The following is a 16,828-nucleotide window of genomic DNA, read 5'->3' on the forward strand; positions in this document are numbered from 1 at the left end:
AAACAGCAAACTTTTATTGTATTGTTGGTTTACGTCGTCCATTCATTATCACCGCTTTGTGATCGGTGAAATGCAGGGAAAGTGTCCGCTCCCGAGCGAAAGAGAAAGCGCGCCAAGAGCGACCGCGTTCCCCGCTCGCCCTGTGAGAATTAACGGCAAGGCTAGAGGGAAGACACGACGCGCGTAGCGTTCCTGTTCGCGTTCCACGACGCGAGGTAGGTAGCATGCCCAACGAACGCCAACGGGACGCGATCGTGCAATGCACGGCGTTTAGTGCACATAAAGCGTCCCAAAACCAAACATCTTGCTCAAGGTGTGCTTTGCGTTTTTCGTAGAAATATTTTCTTTATCATGTACATTAAGACGAAAAGTTGAAAGTTCACTAGAGTATATCGCCCGCAAAGTATGTCTTTTAGTGTGATTAAATCAAGGAACACTACGATGTCTTGTAAATTATGATATCTAGTGAACTGCTCATCTAGTGAGCGATTCATTAAACTAGAGTTGGCTGCATACTACTACTACAGAGGAGGGAACGACCCACACCCTAAGGAGCTTCGCCCCTAAAAAGTGCTGAAGGCCACGACGCGCACTGACGAACGGATGCGTCTTCTTGACCCCTTGTCATCAACCCCCCCCCCCCTCCAACCATGAAGCCCGAGGTTAACCGATACAGGAATTCAGTTGACGACGCACGTTGACAGTTTCAAGCTGTGCGAATGCGTAGCTTTGAGCGCGCTCGCTGTGCGAAAGGACAGAGAAAGCGCTTAAAGCGTGCGGCAAATCCCTGTCTGCTCGTACTTGACTGATTCTAAAAATTTTTGCGGCAGTCGATTCGCGAGTCAAGGAAATACGGTACGGAATTACGGTAGCGCTCCTTCTCTCCAGCTCGCTGTGCTTAAAGTGCGTCCCTCGATCGACAGGTGCATCGCTAACAATGCGTAGGCTGACAGGCAACAATAAGGCGTGACACCCCACCCCCAAGTCCCCAAGTCCCGCCTTCGGAGCAGGTGCTGGTTGGCAAGAAAGTTCCGCCGCCGGGATCTCTCTGCATAGCAGCGCTGCGTGTGTCTGCTTTACTTCGATAGAAGTTTTTGCAAATTGCTGTTTTCTGAACTCACAGCTGTTAGAAGGAAGAGTTACTGCCTGTAATGAACGATTCTGTTAGTTCAACATATGATTTGCTCGTCGGGGATGACAGCCATAAAAAAATCTTATGCTCCTCGGAAGCGAACGTTGTACATTTTCACGGCGACTGGTGTTTGGAGAAATATTAGCATGACATGAATTTCCGTCGCGAAATCTGCACTGCAGTTTTAAACGATGTACAGCATTGGCGGCTACTGTGCGCGAGGTCACGGATTCGATTCTCACTCACGGCGCAAAATTCTGATCAGAGATGAATCAAAGAAAAAAAAAAAACGAAGGAAACACGCATTAGCCTGCGTTCGGTTAACAAATCCCCGTGAAAATTAAAGCGAAGTTATCCCCTACCGCGTTCCTCATAATCCACTGAGCAGTTTAGAGATGTTGAACACCAATAATTTAATTATAAATATTCTCTTGCGCGGTTACGTCGCTGTATCTGATGCCTACAACGTGTTTCCATACTTGCTCCTCTCCTTTAGACTTGGTACACAAACTCGGAATGTCACTTCATAAATATCGAGCCGTAAAGATAAGCTAACTAGAATATGACAAACAAGAATCTCCACTGCTTCCATTATGACGTATATCTCCAATAAAAGGCGATACGCGTATGGTTCTGGATATTCGCCGTGGTAAACCATACGTGCATGTTCCGCAATGCTAAAACACGCTGGTAGGTCATGCGTAGTCTCACCTTTCAGCACGGACACCATGCCCTTTCTTTTGTTTTTTTTTTTTGTGTGCACGCAGCACAAACACTGAGATGTACGCACTCGCAGATCATCGCGTCAAATAAAATGTCCAATCCTGATGTTCCGTCGACAACCGGTCACTGCAAATTGCCCTGTTAGAAACAACGCGTGCCGATGTTTTCGCAAACAAGATGCATCGTTATTCACACAGCACACACCACACACAACGTTGTCAGTTTCAACGTCCGCAAAGGTGAACCGATATCGTCGCTGCCTTTCAACGTGCACTACACGCCACAGTAAACGCGGCACATTTTCGAAGACGATGCCGCTGTTCCTCGCACAAACCACCACGTGGGTTCACTTCTCCAAGTTAAACAGCCAGCAGCGTGGCAAATTTTTCGTCACACAGTCCACGACACATTTGTATGTTCTTTGACACATACCACAAATAATCTTGGAACCGAAAGATTCAGAAAAAGGTTCCAAAGAAAAAAAAAACGTGCACCAAACACCGTGCGACTGTACCACGCTGAGCCGGCAGCGGGAATGTTTTGCCAACCACCCGCGGTTGCACGTGCGCCGAGAGGTCACGTGACCTGACGCACGGGGAGTGAGTGACGTAGGCTGGTAGAGGTTTATTAGGAGCGGCAAAAGCACAACGAGCGAGGGGAGGAGCGCTACCGTAGTCCCGTACCGTATTTGCGTTCCGTATTTCCGTAACTTGCTAAAAATCTCTAATAAGTACTTTTATGAAGCCTTTCGGTGATTACTTGGAAAAGTGTTGCGGGGCCCCTTTAATATCAGAAATATGGTTTAGCAGGTTACTTCCTTGGTTTTATGTAAGTCTGCTTATTTAGCTTTTCAAGCTAAACAAGCAGTGTTCCCCTTTTTGAGGAGAACATCACAATAAGCGCCTTCAGCGACCCGCTCGGCCGCGCAGTTGGCGTAGCGTCAAGTGTACTGCACGCTTTTAACAGGCGACAAAAGCGCGCTGCGCCGCCGTTCGCTGTCACCTCGTGAGGGACCGCCTTCAAGAGTGCGACGCGGGCGCCAAGAAACCTCGCCGCACGCGCGCGTTTTGTACTGCAAGCGCAGCGCCGCTGTAAGCGTACTGCACGCTTTTATTAGGAGACGACACAAACGCGCTTTGCATCAGTCCGCTGCCGCCTTCTCGTGCAAAACCGCTACAGAGCACCGCGGAGACACGTCGCATGCAAGAAGCTAGTTCTCGCCGCGTTGAAGCAACAAGGTATATTCGCCTCACCCGTGCATGGTATGGGGCGGAGCAATACGAACACTCCCACGGCAAAAGCGCGCGTAGGTGACCGCACGCAGCAGCGTCAAGATGAAAACCGCAGCGACCAGTGGAACACGCTACGCACAACAAAGAACCTGAAAATCAACCCTGCTACGCATGCCACTCGATAGTTTTCGCTAAGCGACTGTAGCGCAGAACATGCAGACTACAGAGTAGAAGCGGCACGCTTGGGGCACGGCAGCATATTATTGGGAGGTCACGCATAGTTACAACAATCCAGAGGAGATTATGGCGGCACCATGGAAGCCCTCATTTGAAAGGCGCATAGAAGAAACACGCTTGGGGCGCGTCTATGTGTTCTGTGAACACCTCCATAGGCGTGCGCAGGGTTCCCCATTAGGGGGGGCAAAGGTTCATCGCAGCGCCCCCCCCCCCACCCTACTATGTCAACGTATGGGGCAGATTTTGCGCCCCCCCCCCCTTTAGGTGACTAGAAGGGTCAATGTACGGGTCAGATTTTGCGCCCCCCTCTTAGGTGATTAGGGGGGGGCGGCCACCCCCCTGCCCCCCCTGTGCGCACGCCTATGAACACCTCATTATTTTGGTATCCCTGGCGCTGCATGGAAAATCATCTGACAGCTGCACATATTAAAATAGAATCATGGCTGCTGCAACAAGGAGGCAAACTTTTATTAAAGCAGTAATACTTAAAAAAAAAGCAAGAACCTAGACCCTTGCACCCACAAGCTTGAACTGGGCAGGGCCTTTTAGGAGCGTAATTATCGCAAGTGAGGGCGCCGCAAGTGCGAGATACCTGGATGTGTATCTAGGCCCTACAAAAAAGAACTTCTTTACATGATGAACCATGGAGAAAGTATACTTGAAGGCAAGTATCAGCGAAATCCCATCGGCCAGATGCTCTTCTACACACAAAAAATTGATGTCATTCCATATATGTACTGTTTGCTTTCACAGATTTCATTGGTAATGTCCAGAAACAGAAGTGCAGACATTTTAGTGGCATGCATGCATTGAATATTGCCTTAATTACATGCCGCGCTGCACTTGCAACAAACTAGCAGCAGCTTTTCATGAGCAGATAACATCAGCTGATGAATCACCGCCACTTAAAGGGACCCTAAGGCAAATAACAATTTCTGTCAGAGTAAAAGCTCAATGTATGGCAACGTCTAAAACAGCAATACAGTAGACTCCCGTTAAGACGAACTCGAAGGGACCGCGGTCATCTGTTCGTCTTATCAGGAGTTCGGCTTATCAGAAGTGCCCCCAAAAAGAGACATGCTAACATGCCAAGTGCATCCAAATATGTTACTTAAAAACACTGAATGGAGTAGACATACAATGGGGGCAAAAAGACAAGAAAAAGCATTTATTTGGCTCATCTAGATAAAAACTATGCCTTCAAGCAGAGTACTTACACGAATCGTACGAGCAGCTGATTTCGCGGGTTCAAAAATAAAAAAATTTCACGAAGATACTGCTACCACATTTTAATGATAAAACTGTAGCACGCTCCTATGTTGACGATTACAAAAAAAAAAAAAAAAAGAGAGAGAAAGAGAGAAGCGCAATTTTCCTTCAAATAATGTAAATTTATTGTCCCGGCAGTTCCTTTTCTTCTGTGAGCCTGTTTAGCTTGCTCTAAGATCACTTCTGGATACGACTCGGTCATCGCGCGCTGTTGTCTCGACAAAGTCATGATACGCTGAGTTGCTTAAGCAAGTCTGCAAGGTTTTCTTCGAGGTCCGGATATTTTCCAGTTTTCGGCCCGTAGTAACTTTTCCTGATCGACGGGCAGCTGAAGATATCCCATCCCGCTACTCACGGTCACAAGAAAATAGGCTTCCCTTGTCGTGCACTTCCATAATCAAAATGGCTCATCACAATTTGTACTTCACTGGGAACAGGTACAACGCGCACAAATCCTACACAACCCAACGTGAGCTGACCACAAAATGTGCTCGGCCGCCATTGTGTGATGGCGATGACAATGCACCTGACCACACTGACGGTAGTGCGCCGTAAACGTGGTTTCGCTTTCGTACTCGATTGTAATGCACAGACAATTTTTGTTCCCGTTGTCGCTTTTTCTTTCTTTATTTTCCTTCACTCCCCTTGCGTTTGCCCCTCTGACCACGGCGGAGGGGCCCCAAGCTCTTGTGTTGTTCTGTTCCCCTTTGTACTCCAGCTAGAGTACAAGACCGGAGGGGGAATACAAAAGGACGCAATGGCTTGGGGGTCCCAGTTGTAAATCCCCCGACTCTTTTTGTTGCATTCTTTGCTGATAAAGACCGCACCTCCCCCACCCGCAGGCTGGGGGCGAGGGGGATACCGGCTTTATCCGCTGAACGTTCTTTTTCGTTTATCTTGCGCCCTCCGCGTCGCGATTTGCTTCCAGTCTTTGCTTTGCTTTGCTCCGGGAAGCGCTCTTTTTTTTTCTTTTTTGCTTTTTCTCGGTCGCCTGAACAGGCCTGAATGCCCCACCAAGACTGCAGTTTTCGTTTCGCAGGATCGCCAGCATTGTCGATCACCGCGAAAGTTCGTCTTAACAGAAGAGTACAGTTGGACGGTTCGTCCTAAGCGAAATATTTTTTGCATTGAGTCTACGGGAAACCAAGCAAACGGTTCTCTGTTGTTCGGCATAAGCGAGAATTCGTCTTAACCGAGTTCGTCTTAACGGAAGTTCACTGTATTATCAACAGCAGTGCCCTACTTACTGAGAAATTAAGCTGGATGGATGGATGGATGCTATGAGCGTCCCCTTTGTAACGGGGCGGTGACATGTCTGCCACCAGGCTCGAAAAAAAAAAGAAAAAGCTTCCTTGTTTCATGTTGGCCTAATACCTTATCTACATTGATTAAATCTATGTTATTATACCAAAAAATACAAATTCACGGTCTATCTCTCTGCCTCTTAAGGCAGAATGACCTTATTATTCCCCCATTATTTATTTTTGTTCTTTATCTCTACTTTTCTGCCACCAATACTCTTAACCGTCTCTTACTTATTTCTATCGCGGACATGTTCAGCTTTCCATTGTTGTCCCTAAAACCCAAGGCTTCATTTAGACTCGTGCCCACACGTATACCTGGGTGAATATCGCCACATTCAATCAGTACATGTTCCATCGTTTCCTTAGTTCCCCCGCAGCATGTACATTGTTCTTCTTCGTTACTGAATCTCGCTTTATAACTACGCGTTCTAAGGCAGCCCGACCTTGCTTCAAACAGTAAAGCGCTTCCCCTTGAATTATCATAAAACCTTTCCCTCCTTATTTCCTTTTTTCCCTTTCGGTAGTTACTCAGAGCCGGCTTCTTTTCCATCGCTGCCATCCAATAAGTCCTCTCCGCCTCTCTGACCTTCCGCTTAATGCTCCTTGTTGCCATATCGCCCGCACTGCTAGCCGTATATTTACTGGTGAACCTCCTAGTTCTTTTTCTCCACTGCGTGTCAACACTTTTTCTATACAAATATCCAGTGATGCTACCGAGGACTTCTGATTTGGAGCAATTTTTGGAGCAGTAAAATTTCCATTTTGGAGCACTCTGGAGCAGCAAAATTTTCATCTTGGAGCACTTTGGAGCAGATAATTTTGCATCTGGGAGCACTTTGGAGCAGCGAATTTTACATCCTGGAGTGCAATACAGAAGCATATTGCATTAACATTCAAGCACCTGAGTATTATTATGAGGCTCTTAAGAAGGCTAGAAATATTTCGATTCATTGCAAATCTCATGGAAAAAATCATCTCAGGAGCATAGGCGTGCGCAGGGGGGGGGGGGGGGGGGGCAGGGGGAGGGCGCCCCCTTCCCTAATCACCTAAGAGAGGGGAAGGGGGCGCAAAATCTGCTCCGTACATTGACCCTTGCGATAGCAATTATATGGACACTCTCGGCGGATTTTTGCCGTCGCCGTTGCCGTAATTTTTCGTATAAAGTCCAAATTAATAACATCACCACGCGCATTCTAGCCGCGGGTAAAAGCTCGCGAGCGCTGGCGACGAACGCGGCTGAAGAGGAGATTAAACTAGCCGGCCGTCTGTCTCCGCCGCACGGACAGCGCATGAGATAACATCTTCCCGCGTGCGGGCCTGCCGTCGATTGCTCATCAAACAGAGAGGAAACGCCCCGCCCGTCTTTCATAAGGAGCATAAAGGGACGCCAGGGGAGCGGAAGGGGAGGGGGGGCGCATCGTTCGAAGGGCGCAGTCGCTTGCGCGCGCGCTATCTCGAGGCATCAGGAGACGGCTCGTAAACTTGCTGTGCTCTCAACGCTTGCTTCGCGTTTAGAGAACTAAGAGCAAGAAAACGCTTCGGTTCCTGGAGGGGCCATATTCCCTTAAACCAGCGTACGCGAGATCGGATCCAAAAGAGCTGCTAGTCTTACTTCGTTTCACAATACAATTTTTTGGTATCGCATTCTTTGCTTCGCTCTTAAGCGAAACTGAGTTTTTTTAACCGTTAGCTATTGACCCCCGAAAGCGAGGGGCGGACATGTAACATGGCGTAGCCGCTTCACTGTGGGCCGTCAGCGACGGGCCCGCTACTAACAGCTGCACATTTGCGGCTGCTCCGACCAGGAGATATGATTTTACTAATGAGATGACATTTTTAAAAAAGCAAGCAAAAAATTCGAATTGGAACCCTAGCACGTGAGCTCGAAACGGCAGGGCCATTTAAGGGGTATTTACCACAGAGTGATTACAAACTCGGACGTGCTGGCGGAAGGAATTACGAAATAGCTGTTCTGGATGAAGATCCATGGATAAAGTATATCTGAGGAAAAGTGTCAACGCGTTTCCACCGTTCGCGTGCTCTTCCATAAACGCGAAGCAAGGAAAATTCGATATTGTCCCATATATCTACTGCAAGCGATCCCAGATTTCATTCCGCGATGTCCGGAAACAGAAGTGACAGAAAATTTAGCGGCACTCATGTAGTTATTACTGAACATTGCTTTCCTTACGAGCCGTGCGACGCTTGAAACGAGCTATCAGCAGTGTTTCTGGAACAGACGACGTCCGCCGATGAATCGCCGTCGCACTTTCTCGCTACCGATAGGCCTAGACGTCACGAGCCTCTGCGGAGAGCGCGTATTGCTGTCGAGCCGACTTGCAGAACAGAAGCTGCGTCGGCACCGTGCATGGCATCGTGGCTTACTCGGAACGGACGCGCGAGCGCTATTTATTCAGCGGAATAATTCCTGGTCCATGATTGCGACTTTATTGGCAGCCCCAAGATCGAGCTGCACGTGTTCTGACGCGCCGGCGGTGCGATTGCCGGTAATAGACGCCCCCAAACCCGAGACTTTGGCGCAGTTTGGCGCAAATTTCGTCGATATTATCAGGATGGCGCAGTAAATACAATTTGGCGCACTTTGGCGCAGTTGGCGCAGGAGTGGAATCATTGAAATACCTGAAAACCTTCTCTGCCCATCTACTCTTCTTCATTTTCCTCAGCCTCTCTTCGAATCTCATTTTGCTTTGAGCTTCCCGCACTTCAAAGCCTGTCCATCCCATATCACCCTTTACAGCCTCATTTGTCGTCTTCCCGTGATCACACAATGAGTGCCACGAGTGGGACATTTTGGAAGTGACCCCGATGACGTGTGAGAGTCTGAATACAACTAACCACTATAGTAATCAAACTAGCTGCAATAAAAAAAGAACCTTCCGTGCATCAAGAGACGTAATAAAATGCTGCTTGTTCGTTTCTGTTTGATTCATGGAAAAAAGAACCCCTTTGGTGTTGCCATGGGGAACGGCGCACGTGGTTGAAAAGTTCCATTTTCGCTGAACTGCGCTTCGCCCGGCGCCCTGCTTCGCTCATGTGGTCGCGTCTCAGTGGTAGTTTCGGTATCGCGTACTGCCGCGTGTGTTTTGCATGCTTGTGAAAGTCGCTCTGACAGAAAGTTCGACAAAATGTCGCATGCATGTGATGTTGCCGGATGCCCGAATGGCGCACGCCGCCAGTGCACGTCGCGCAGTAAAGGCGGGCAACGTTGGGCACGGCAACAGTGACGTCAGAAAGACCACTTTCAGGCGGGTGATTTGAAGTGCGATAACGCGATGCGGACCACTAAAAGGTGATTTTATTTCAAAATAAGCACTTCCATGGCATAAAAGTAGCACTACGAGGTTTCTGGACTGCTATTTCAACAATCAACGTCAACTTAATATTTGCCTTTAGTGTACCTTTAATCCCCACTGATCGGCATTCAAGACAGGAGCTTCTGTGGAGAGTGTGCGTTTGCTGCTGAGCCGACTTGCACGACAGAAGCTGCGTCGGCACCATGCATGGCATCATGGCTTAATCGGGGCACACGTGCAAGTGCTGTTTAGTCTCCTGAATAATTCTTGGTTCATGGTCGTGACTATACAGAGGCTCTAAGATCAGGCTGCACATGTTTTGAGGCGCCAGCAGCGCAATTGCTGGTGACAGATGCTGTCAAATCCAAGACTGTTTGGCGCAGTTTGGCACAATTTATGTAAATTTTATCAAGATGGCACAGTAAGTCCCATTCGGCACAGTCTGTGCAGAAGTGGAATCACTGCAATAGGTATTTTCAGTAATTTCTAAAATTCAATTCTCAGACCTTTCCATTCCACTTAGTCACAGCTTTCCCAAATATCAGACTGTAAAGCAAAAAAGAAAACATAATACAAATAGCACAATGCAATGTTACAGTTTCCAAGGAAGTGGTAAAACTATCTTTTATTTCCAAAGAGACCAGTTTGTACAAAGAGGATCCAGAAAGAAATGCAACCTCGGTCAGTGTATTTTTCTTGTTTGTTGTGAGAAATCAAGATTGTTTGAGCCATAAGGAAAGTCTCCTGGGTCATTCCCAGAAAGGTAAGAGTGCATCCAAAATTTTCTCCCTTGAGAAGACATTTTTGAGCGAAAAAGGTTAATGCAATTAATTGCAGTATATGTGTGTCTTTATGTTTGCATGTATATGTATGTGCGTCTGCATGTAGTACATAGAGAGAAAATGGCAATTGTCTGGTGCATGCCAGTGTGTATGCCTGTACAGGTACATCCTTAATATATTTATATATATATATATATATATATATTGTATGTATATATATATATATACTATTTATGCATATATTAGCCTATGAACACTCTCTACAACGACCACAACACAAGTGGCTGCCTCTGCAAACATAAACAAGTGTACAATGTTTCACAACCGGTCTAACAAGATGAGCCAAGGGCTAATTGCAATGTTGGTGGCATCCAAAGGAACACACGTGCCCTGTACATGAGTAGGAAAGGGCGTGTGAAATTAAGTAAGAGTTGCTGCATCTCCAAGTTTGTTCATAGGGCAAGTGAGCTGCCAACACAGAGCTGCTGAGAAGAGGAGGAGGGAAAACACAGCTTGGGTGGCCTCCACAGCTGCCACCAACCAATGTCAGATTGATCCAGAGGGAACCCAGAGGGCCTTATTCTGCTCATCGTCTACACACATCTTGACTTGGGTGCACATGTAGGCCAGGTTGCTCCCAGGAATAACAGCTGCGAATGCACATATGTTACAGAACAATCGGTTTGTCAACTGTCTGTTGTGAAAAACACCCAGTTCTTAGCCTTTGTACATTCGTACCAATCACTAGACATCACAAGTACTGCCACATTCAACACTTTTCCAGCATGATGTCTTCTCATTTGCAGGAAATGCTCTATACAGGGCAGACTCAATTCTAAACACATTATTTTCACACTTGGTTTTAATGGAAGGTCTACATTAGTAATTTCGCTTTCTAAAAAAAATGTGTGCATTCGTATCCACTAAATATGGCTCTTGAACCTGTGTAAGAACGTTAAGTTAGTAATCAGTATTTTATTTGCAAGTTTGTAAAATATAATCTTGATAATGCAGTCACGGTTCATACGAATTTCGCTATATGAATTTTAAAAATGTCCTGGACAGACATTGTCATATAAGATACATTATTATTTGGGCTTATATGAACAGTTTCTGAATTCGCCATGGGTCATATTGCACGGAAAACTCATGCACACAAGTGGGCTGGCACAGCTGGTCTCGGAAGGGAATAGCAGTCATTGCATCTGCTGGCCCTTTTAACCACCCCCTACTCCCTTCAATGTCCAGTCTCTCCAAGCTCAGCTGTAGCAAGCATGGCATTTTCCCATTGCCATTACATGCAAGAGGTAACGTAAAGAGGAAAAAGCCAGGTACCGTCGAGGGCCTTTCATCACGCTTTCTAAGCGCATGGAGTCATGCAACCCGTTGATGGGTTGTGCTCATCGATGTATGCGTCCCTAATTCCAAAGTTGCTTCCATGAACTCATCAAAGGACTAATCAATCAGTGCGTCACTGCCACTAGTGCCACAAATGGAGTGGTAAGGCTGTAGGCTGTACTTCACCATAGGACACGCTGGACGGGTGCGCTATATTGGGCACTAAATGTGCTTCTTGGCAGCCTAAATAGCGTAGTATTTGTTTGGCAAAGCTTTGTCATGATTTCTGGCAACTACTTACGTCAAAGCATAAATTTTTAAGTGCCAAAAACTGTATCTGCACCGCAGAAATGACGCCTTGCTCACCAGTGAAGGGGCCAACGCCGGCTTCAGGCAAACTATGCTACAGACCAACTTTTTTCAAGTCATTCACTTTCCTAAGAGCAACGAGTGCACTGTTACTGCTAATTATTATATTGACGCATGTAGTTGTGAAAGAGGTTCAAGCAGCTTCATCATCATCAGCCAGACTGTGCCCACTGCAGGGCAAAGGCCTCCCGGATGTTCCGCCAATCAACCCTGTCCTGTGCTTGCTGTAGCCTCTTTATACCAGCACACTTCTTCATCTCATCTGCCCACCTAACTTTCTGTCCCCCCTCGCGCTTTTGCCTTCTTTTGGAATCCAGTCTGTTACTCTTTATGATCAGCGGTTATCTTGCCTACGCGCTACATGGCCTGGCCATGCCCATTTCTTCTTCCTGATTTTGTCTAAGATGTCCTTAACACACATTTGTTCCCTGACCCACTCTGCTCTCTTCTTGTCTCTTAAGGTTACACCTATCATTTTCCTTTGCATTGCTCGCTGCGTCGTCCTCAATTTAAGTTGAACCCTCTTGGTAAGTACCGGTAAGATGCAGCTGTTATATACCTTCCTCTTGAGGGATAGTGGTAAAGTACCATTTATCATTTGAGAATGCCTACATATGGTTCAAGCACATGCATACACAAACCCCTCAGCTATGCAGAGCGGTACATACTTTGGCACATAATCTCTTGTACAAAGTAAAATAGCACCTGTACATCACCCAATACATAACAAACAAGACAATGGTGAGCTTTTGCTGTTGTTTATGTGTTTATTTTAATGTAATGGTTAGCTTGGTTTGGAATTTGGGATGATAGGAATATTTCACATGCTACCAAGGAGTTCATGTCATCGAGATGCTACTGTATGTTGAAGCTTAAGAGCTTAAGCAGTGTTTCTCAGCCATGAATTTCGGGGACCCATGTGGACCGGTGGAATATATGAGGGATCTCTTGCAGTAAGAAAAAAAGGGGGAGGGGGTTCACAACACAGCATGCAGTGTGAGGTACATGGCTTTGATTTAAATGGGTCTCCGCGGAACCCCATTTGAGAGCCACTGGCTTAAAAGACACTAAAATGAAACACTAAATCCGTTTACACTGACAAATTATTTTTTGAAAACTCTACTGTCATTGATTTTCGAATAATAGGTTTGCTATGAGAAGAAAAAATGAAAGTCAAAGTCATTTTTGAATTTTCTGCCAAAACCACTACACCTAAATGTCAGTGTGACATTAAGGATTTCAAAATCTTGTTTTGCCCAAATTTAGGCCACACTGACTCAATAAAATTTCCTGAAATGTTAAGTCTGTGGATCTCTTGAAACACAATGCAATTCATTTTTGCCAATAAAGAATTATGTAAGCCCTAGCAAATGCCATCAAAGTCTACGGTGTCCCGGCGAGTTCGTGTAGGACTTTCAAGGCAGCATCGCCACCTGTATTTTCTTTTTTGTACATTTTACGACTAGCCAAGCACCTCCTTGAGACAAACTGTAATTTACCAATTAATTAAAGGTGGAAAAGAGTTAACTAATAGAGGAGAAATCGCTTTTCTATTTTTAAGTACAGGCAAGGAAAAGTTAATCTGAAATGGCTGGGACAAATGAAAGAAATATGCTTACCATTGATGAGATGCTTGTACTCGCTTTCAATCTTCAGGGCATGCTCATACATTTCCTTAGCAGCCTTGGTGGTCACCTTTTCCGTCAAATAAGTTGAATCCTTCACTTCCCTAAAGGCAACAAATGCAAAATGAAGTTAAGCAAAGTTTGATGGTGCACTTAAGTATATAATGCTATTTAGAAAACTGAGGAAAAAAAAAAGCATTAGGCAGACATGTTGGAATAGCAGAAGACAGGTACAGGGTTACAATGGTTCACATTCACAGAATTTGTAATAATCAGCACACCAATATTAATATCATAACTCAGAGAATTGTGCAAATACAATATATTAAAGGGATACTGAACAGAAATATAAAAAAATGACGAAAGCATCGAAATTCCACTTGGAAGACGCGACTGCTCCGATGAACAGTGTTTATTTCTAAGGATGGGCGAATATTCGGGCGTTTCGAATATTCGAACGAATATTACAGTATTCGAATTCGCTTCGATACGAATTTAGATTATTCGAAATTTCGAAGTATTCGAAATGAACGAATATATGTATACATTGACCGCACATAACCACCTGTAAAGGTAGTTTCACTGCAACGTCTGGTTGCTGTGCCGTGAAACAACCCATCCAGGGGAAATCTGCACTGCCGCGAAGCCACACTTCAAGGTTAAATGTACATATTTTTTTAAAGTTTAAAAGCGTGTTATATGGGCTTATATGCGCTAAGTATAGTATTGCACCACTTATAACTTGCACCCTACTGCTATTCAAATCTTGATAATATTCAAGCTTACTTCCACTTCATTTCAAACCAAAAAAGTGACATTCACTCATACCTAGTTCCAATCCTTGAGAATATTGTGCAAGGGTCATGAAAAAAATGCTCATTTTTCTTTATAATATGTGGTAAATACTATTCGAATTATTCGATTCGAAATTCGACCAAATCACTATTCGCTTCGGATTCGCTTCGAACCTCAAATTCACTATTCGCCCATCCCTATTTGTTTCACATATCGATGAATAGCTGGCTGTATTTTTGGAGGATTATGAGCACGTGGCAGCTGCACGCCAGTGCACACAGAGCTGCGTCAAGCGTGCCGGTGGTGGAAATGGGGTGCACACTTTCCTGTCCTGCTACTCCCCTTCCTCCACCTCTTCTTTACATCCCACTCTCCCCCTTTCACAAAGGCACTGAGACATGCCCCACCCGAGAGCAACTTTGGTGTTGGTGCCATTTGCACTGGTTCTAGGGGCCGTAGTAGAGTGGCAACGGAGCAGGTTGAGAGACACTAGCGATGGCTGGCATGGTTGGCAGTGGCACACCCGCTTCTGGCAGCAAAACGACCTTTATGCTGTCTATCGCTTCACCGTAAACCGAGCGTTGAGAACACAGCACATACAAAGGTACGAGCCATCTGCTGATCTCTGTCGAGATAGGTATGTGAAATCATACTTGGCTTATCAAAGTATGCAGAGCCACCCCCCCCTCTCCTTGACCCCCCCATAGGCTTTTCGCACAACAAAAGGCGTGTTTCCTCTCCACTTGGGCTGTGGCCAGGGGCTGCCCTACGCTAAAATTCAAGAAAGTGATCATATCCATAATGGCAACGACATCTGCTCAGTGAAACAAATGATGATGCCGATGATGGTGAAAATCAAACCACCATCACTCCCACAACAATGACGCATGTGGGTAGGTAGGCACAGGCACGCATGGACATTTTCTTAAAGGGGACAAGCTTTCTTGTCTCATGATGAATGTTTATGACGATTGGTACAAAGATTAAAACATTTGAAGATGCACTGTTGAGTGAAATGACATATTGTACTTTCAGATGTTGAACTAAGGATTAATATCTTCGAATGTACTCGCTCGCTCACTTGTATTCTGCCGAGTTGTGCTGCTGCAGTAGTGAGCATTATAATCACAGCTATAAGGCTTCTTTTTTTGCTTTTATTTTATAATGTTTTTTTCTCGGTATGTATTGATTTTTAAAATCTTGTACTTCTGCCTGATAATGCAACTCCCGTCTTGTTGATGCAATACTAACAGCATGGATAAATAAATAAAAATCTCAAAGTTTCGGAGATGCAAGAGACAACGTGATGCAACTTTTTCCAAAAGGTGGTTGGCAGGCACACAAGTGTTGTTCCAAATAACTGCTGGGCTGTTTCCAGAGTTCAAACTTGCGGGAGGTTTTCTTTCTTTTTTTTTTCCTATTCAAACACACAGAACTTTGCTGGGACCAGTTGTGCAGTTCAAATTATCTGTCAATGCGAATTGTACTATTCACTTAAAATTTGTTTCAAATAAAAAAATTTTAAATTAAAATTTAAAATTAAGGACATGTAGTGAGAAGGCAAGATAATCGCTGATCATTAAAGGGGTCATGAAAAACTTTTCCAAGTAATGATCTAATGACCTCAGTATCGGAGTTTACTGCCTCCCGAATCGATTGCCGCAAAAATTTCTCGAATCCGTGAAGAATGAGCGGAGTTACGGGGGTTTGGCACACGCTCTCAGCGCTTTCTCTCTTTTCTCGTGCCGACGAGTGCACTGGAAGCTAGACAGGGAGGGATGGCACGGGGGAAGGAAGTTACGTCGGCGCGCGTCATGAAACGCAATCGCTCTCCCGCTGTGATTCGCGTGCGCGAGTGCGGCTACCATGTACTACTGAGGAGTGCGGCACCGGCAAGTGGTGGCACCCCGTGGCAAGAAGCGCATCTGATCCGAACGCCGCTCTCGATTTACGTCGGCTATTGGCCGATAAGCATGCTATGTCTCTTGCGACGTAAACTGGCAGATCCGTGACGTCAACGTGCAGACGCCCCGCCCACCGACGAGAGTGAGAGCCGGCCTCTGTTTGAAAAGAGGGTGCCTGGGGAAACAGCAACTTCACGCTCCGCTTGTGGCCTTTACGCGGCGCGCACGACTGTAATATTTGGCAGAGCAGTTCATAGCCGTGTCAGCTTTCCACAGGATGTGTTTTTTTAACAAGCCCAAGGGGTGCTTCATGACCCCTTTAAGAATAACAGAATGGATTCCAAGAGAAGGCACGTGCATGAAGGGGAGGGTGAAAGTTAGGTAGGCAGATGAGATTAAGAAGTTTGGGGGGATGATGTACAGTCGAACCTCGATATATCGAACGGCACGGCGATCGCGAAATAGTTCGATATATCCAGAATTCGATTTAAAAAATCACGTAAAAAATGCGTCAAGAACTTGTGGAAAACAACCAACGAACCAATCGTGGTGCAGTAAATACTCACTTGAAGATTCAAACAAAGTATTTATTGTGTTGGCCTAAAATACTGAAAAAGAGTAGCCTGCTTTTTGTTGGCAATGGCGTGTTTGACGACTGCGTCCTCAACATAGTCCAGGCGATCCACAAGTGAAAGGCCGGTGCCTTCAATCGCGCTGCAGTGGCGGCGCGCAAGGGCCAAAGCGGCTACGTCCTCAGCTGATGTCGGGAGCGGGGCACCATCAGCGCTTGCGGGATCCACCTCG

At 45.9% G+C, this 16,828-nt stretch overlaps 1 protein-coding gene across 1 annotated transcript in view; it reads right to left on the bottom strand.

Annotated features, from left to right (window-relative positions):
* Positions 1–9,809: 9,809 nt before the first annotated feature.
* The window catches only part of LOC119380257 (disks large homolog 5-like), a 154,552-nt gene continuing 147,533 nt past the window's right edge, over positions 9,810–16,828 (bottom strand). The window contains 2 exon segments of the mRNA XM_049417805.1: positions 9,810–10,643; positions 13,320–13,429. Coding sequence (XP_049273762.1) covers positions 10,540–10,643; positions 13,320–13,429 — 214 coding nt within the window. The 3' untranslated portion in view covers positions 9,810–10,539.

Source organism: Rhipicephalus sanguineus, chromosome 1 (genome assembly GCF_013339695.2).
Source record: "Rhipicephalus sanguineus isolate Rsan-2018 chromosome 1, BIME_Rsan_1.4, whole genome shotgun sequence".
In the NCBI taxonomy this organism is placed as follows: domain Eukaryota; kingdom Metazoa; phylum Arthropoda; class Arachnida; order Ixodida; family Ixodidae; genus Rhipicephalus; species Rhipicephalus sanguineus.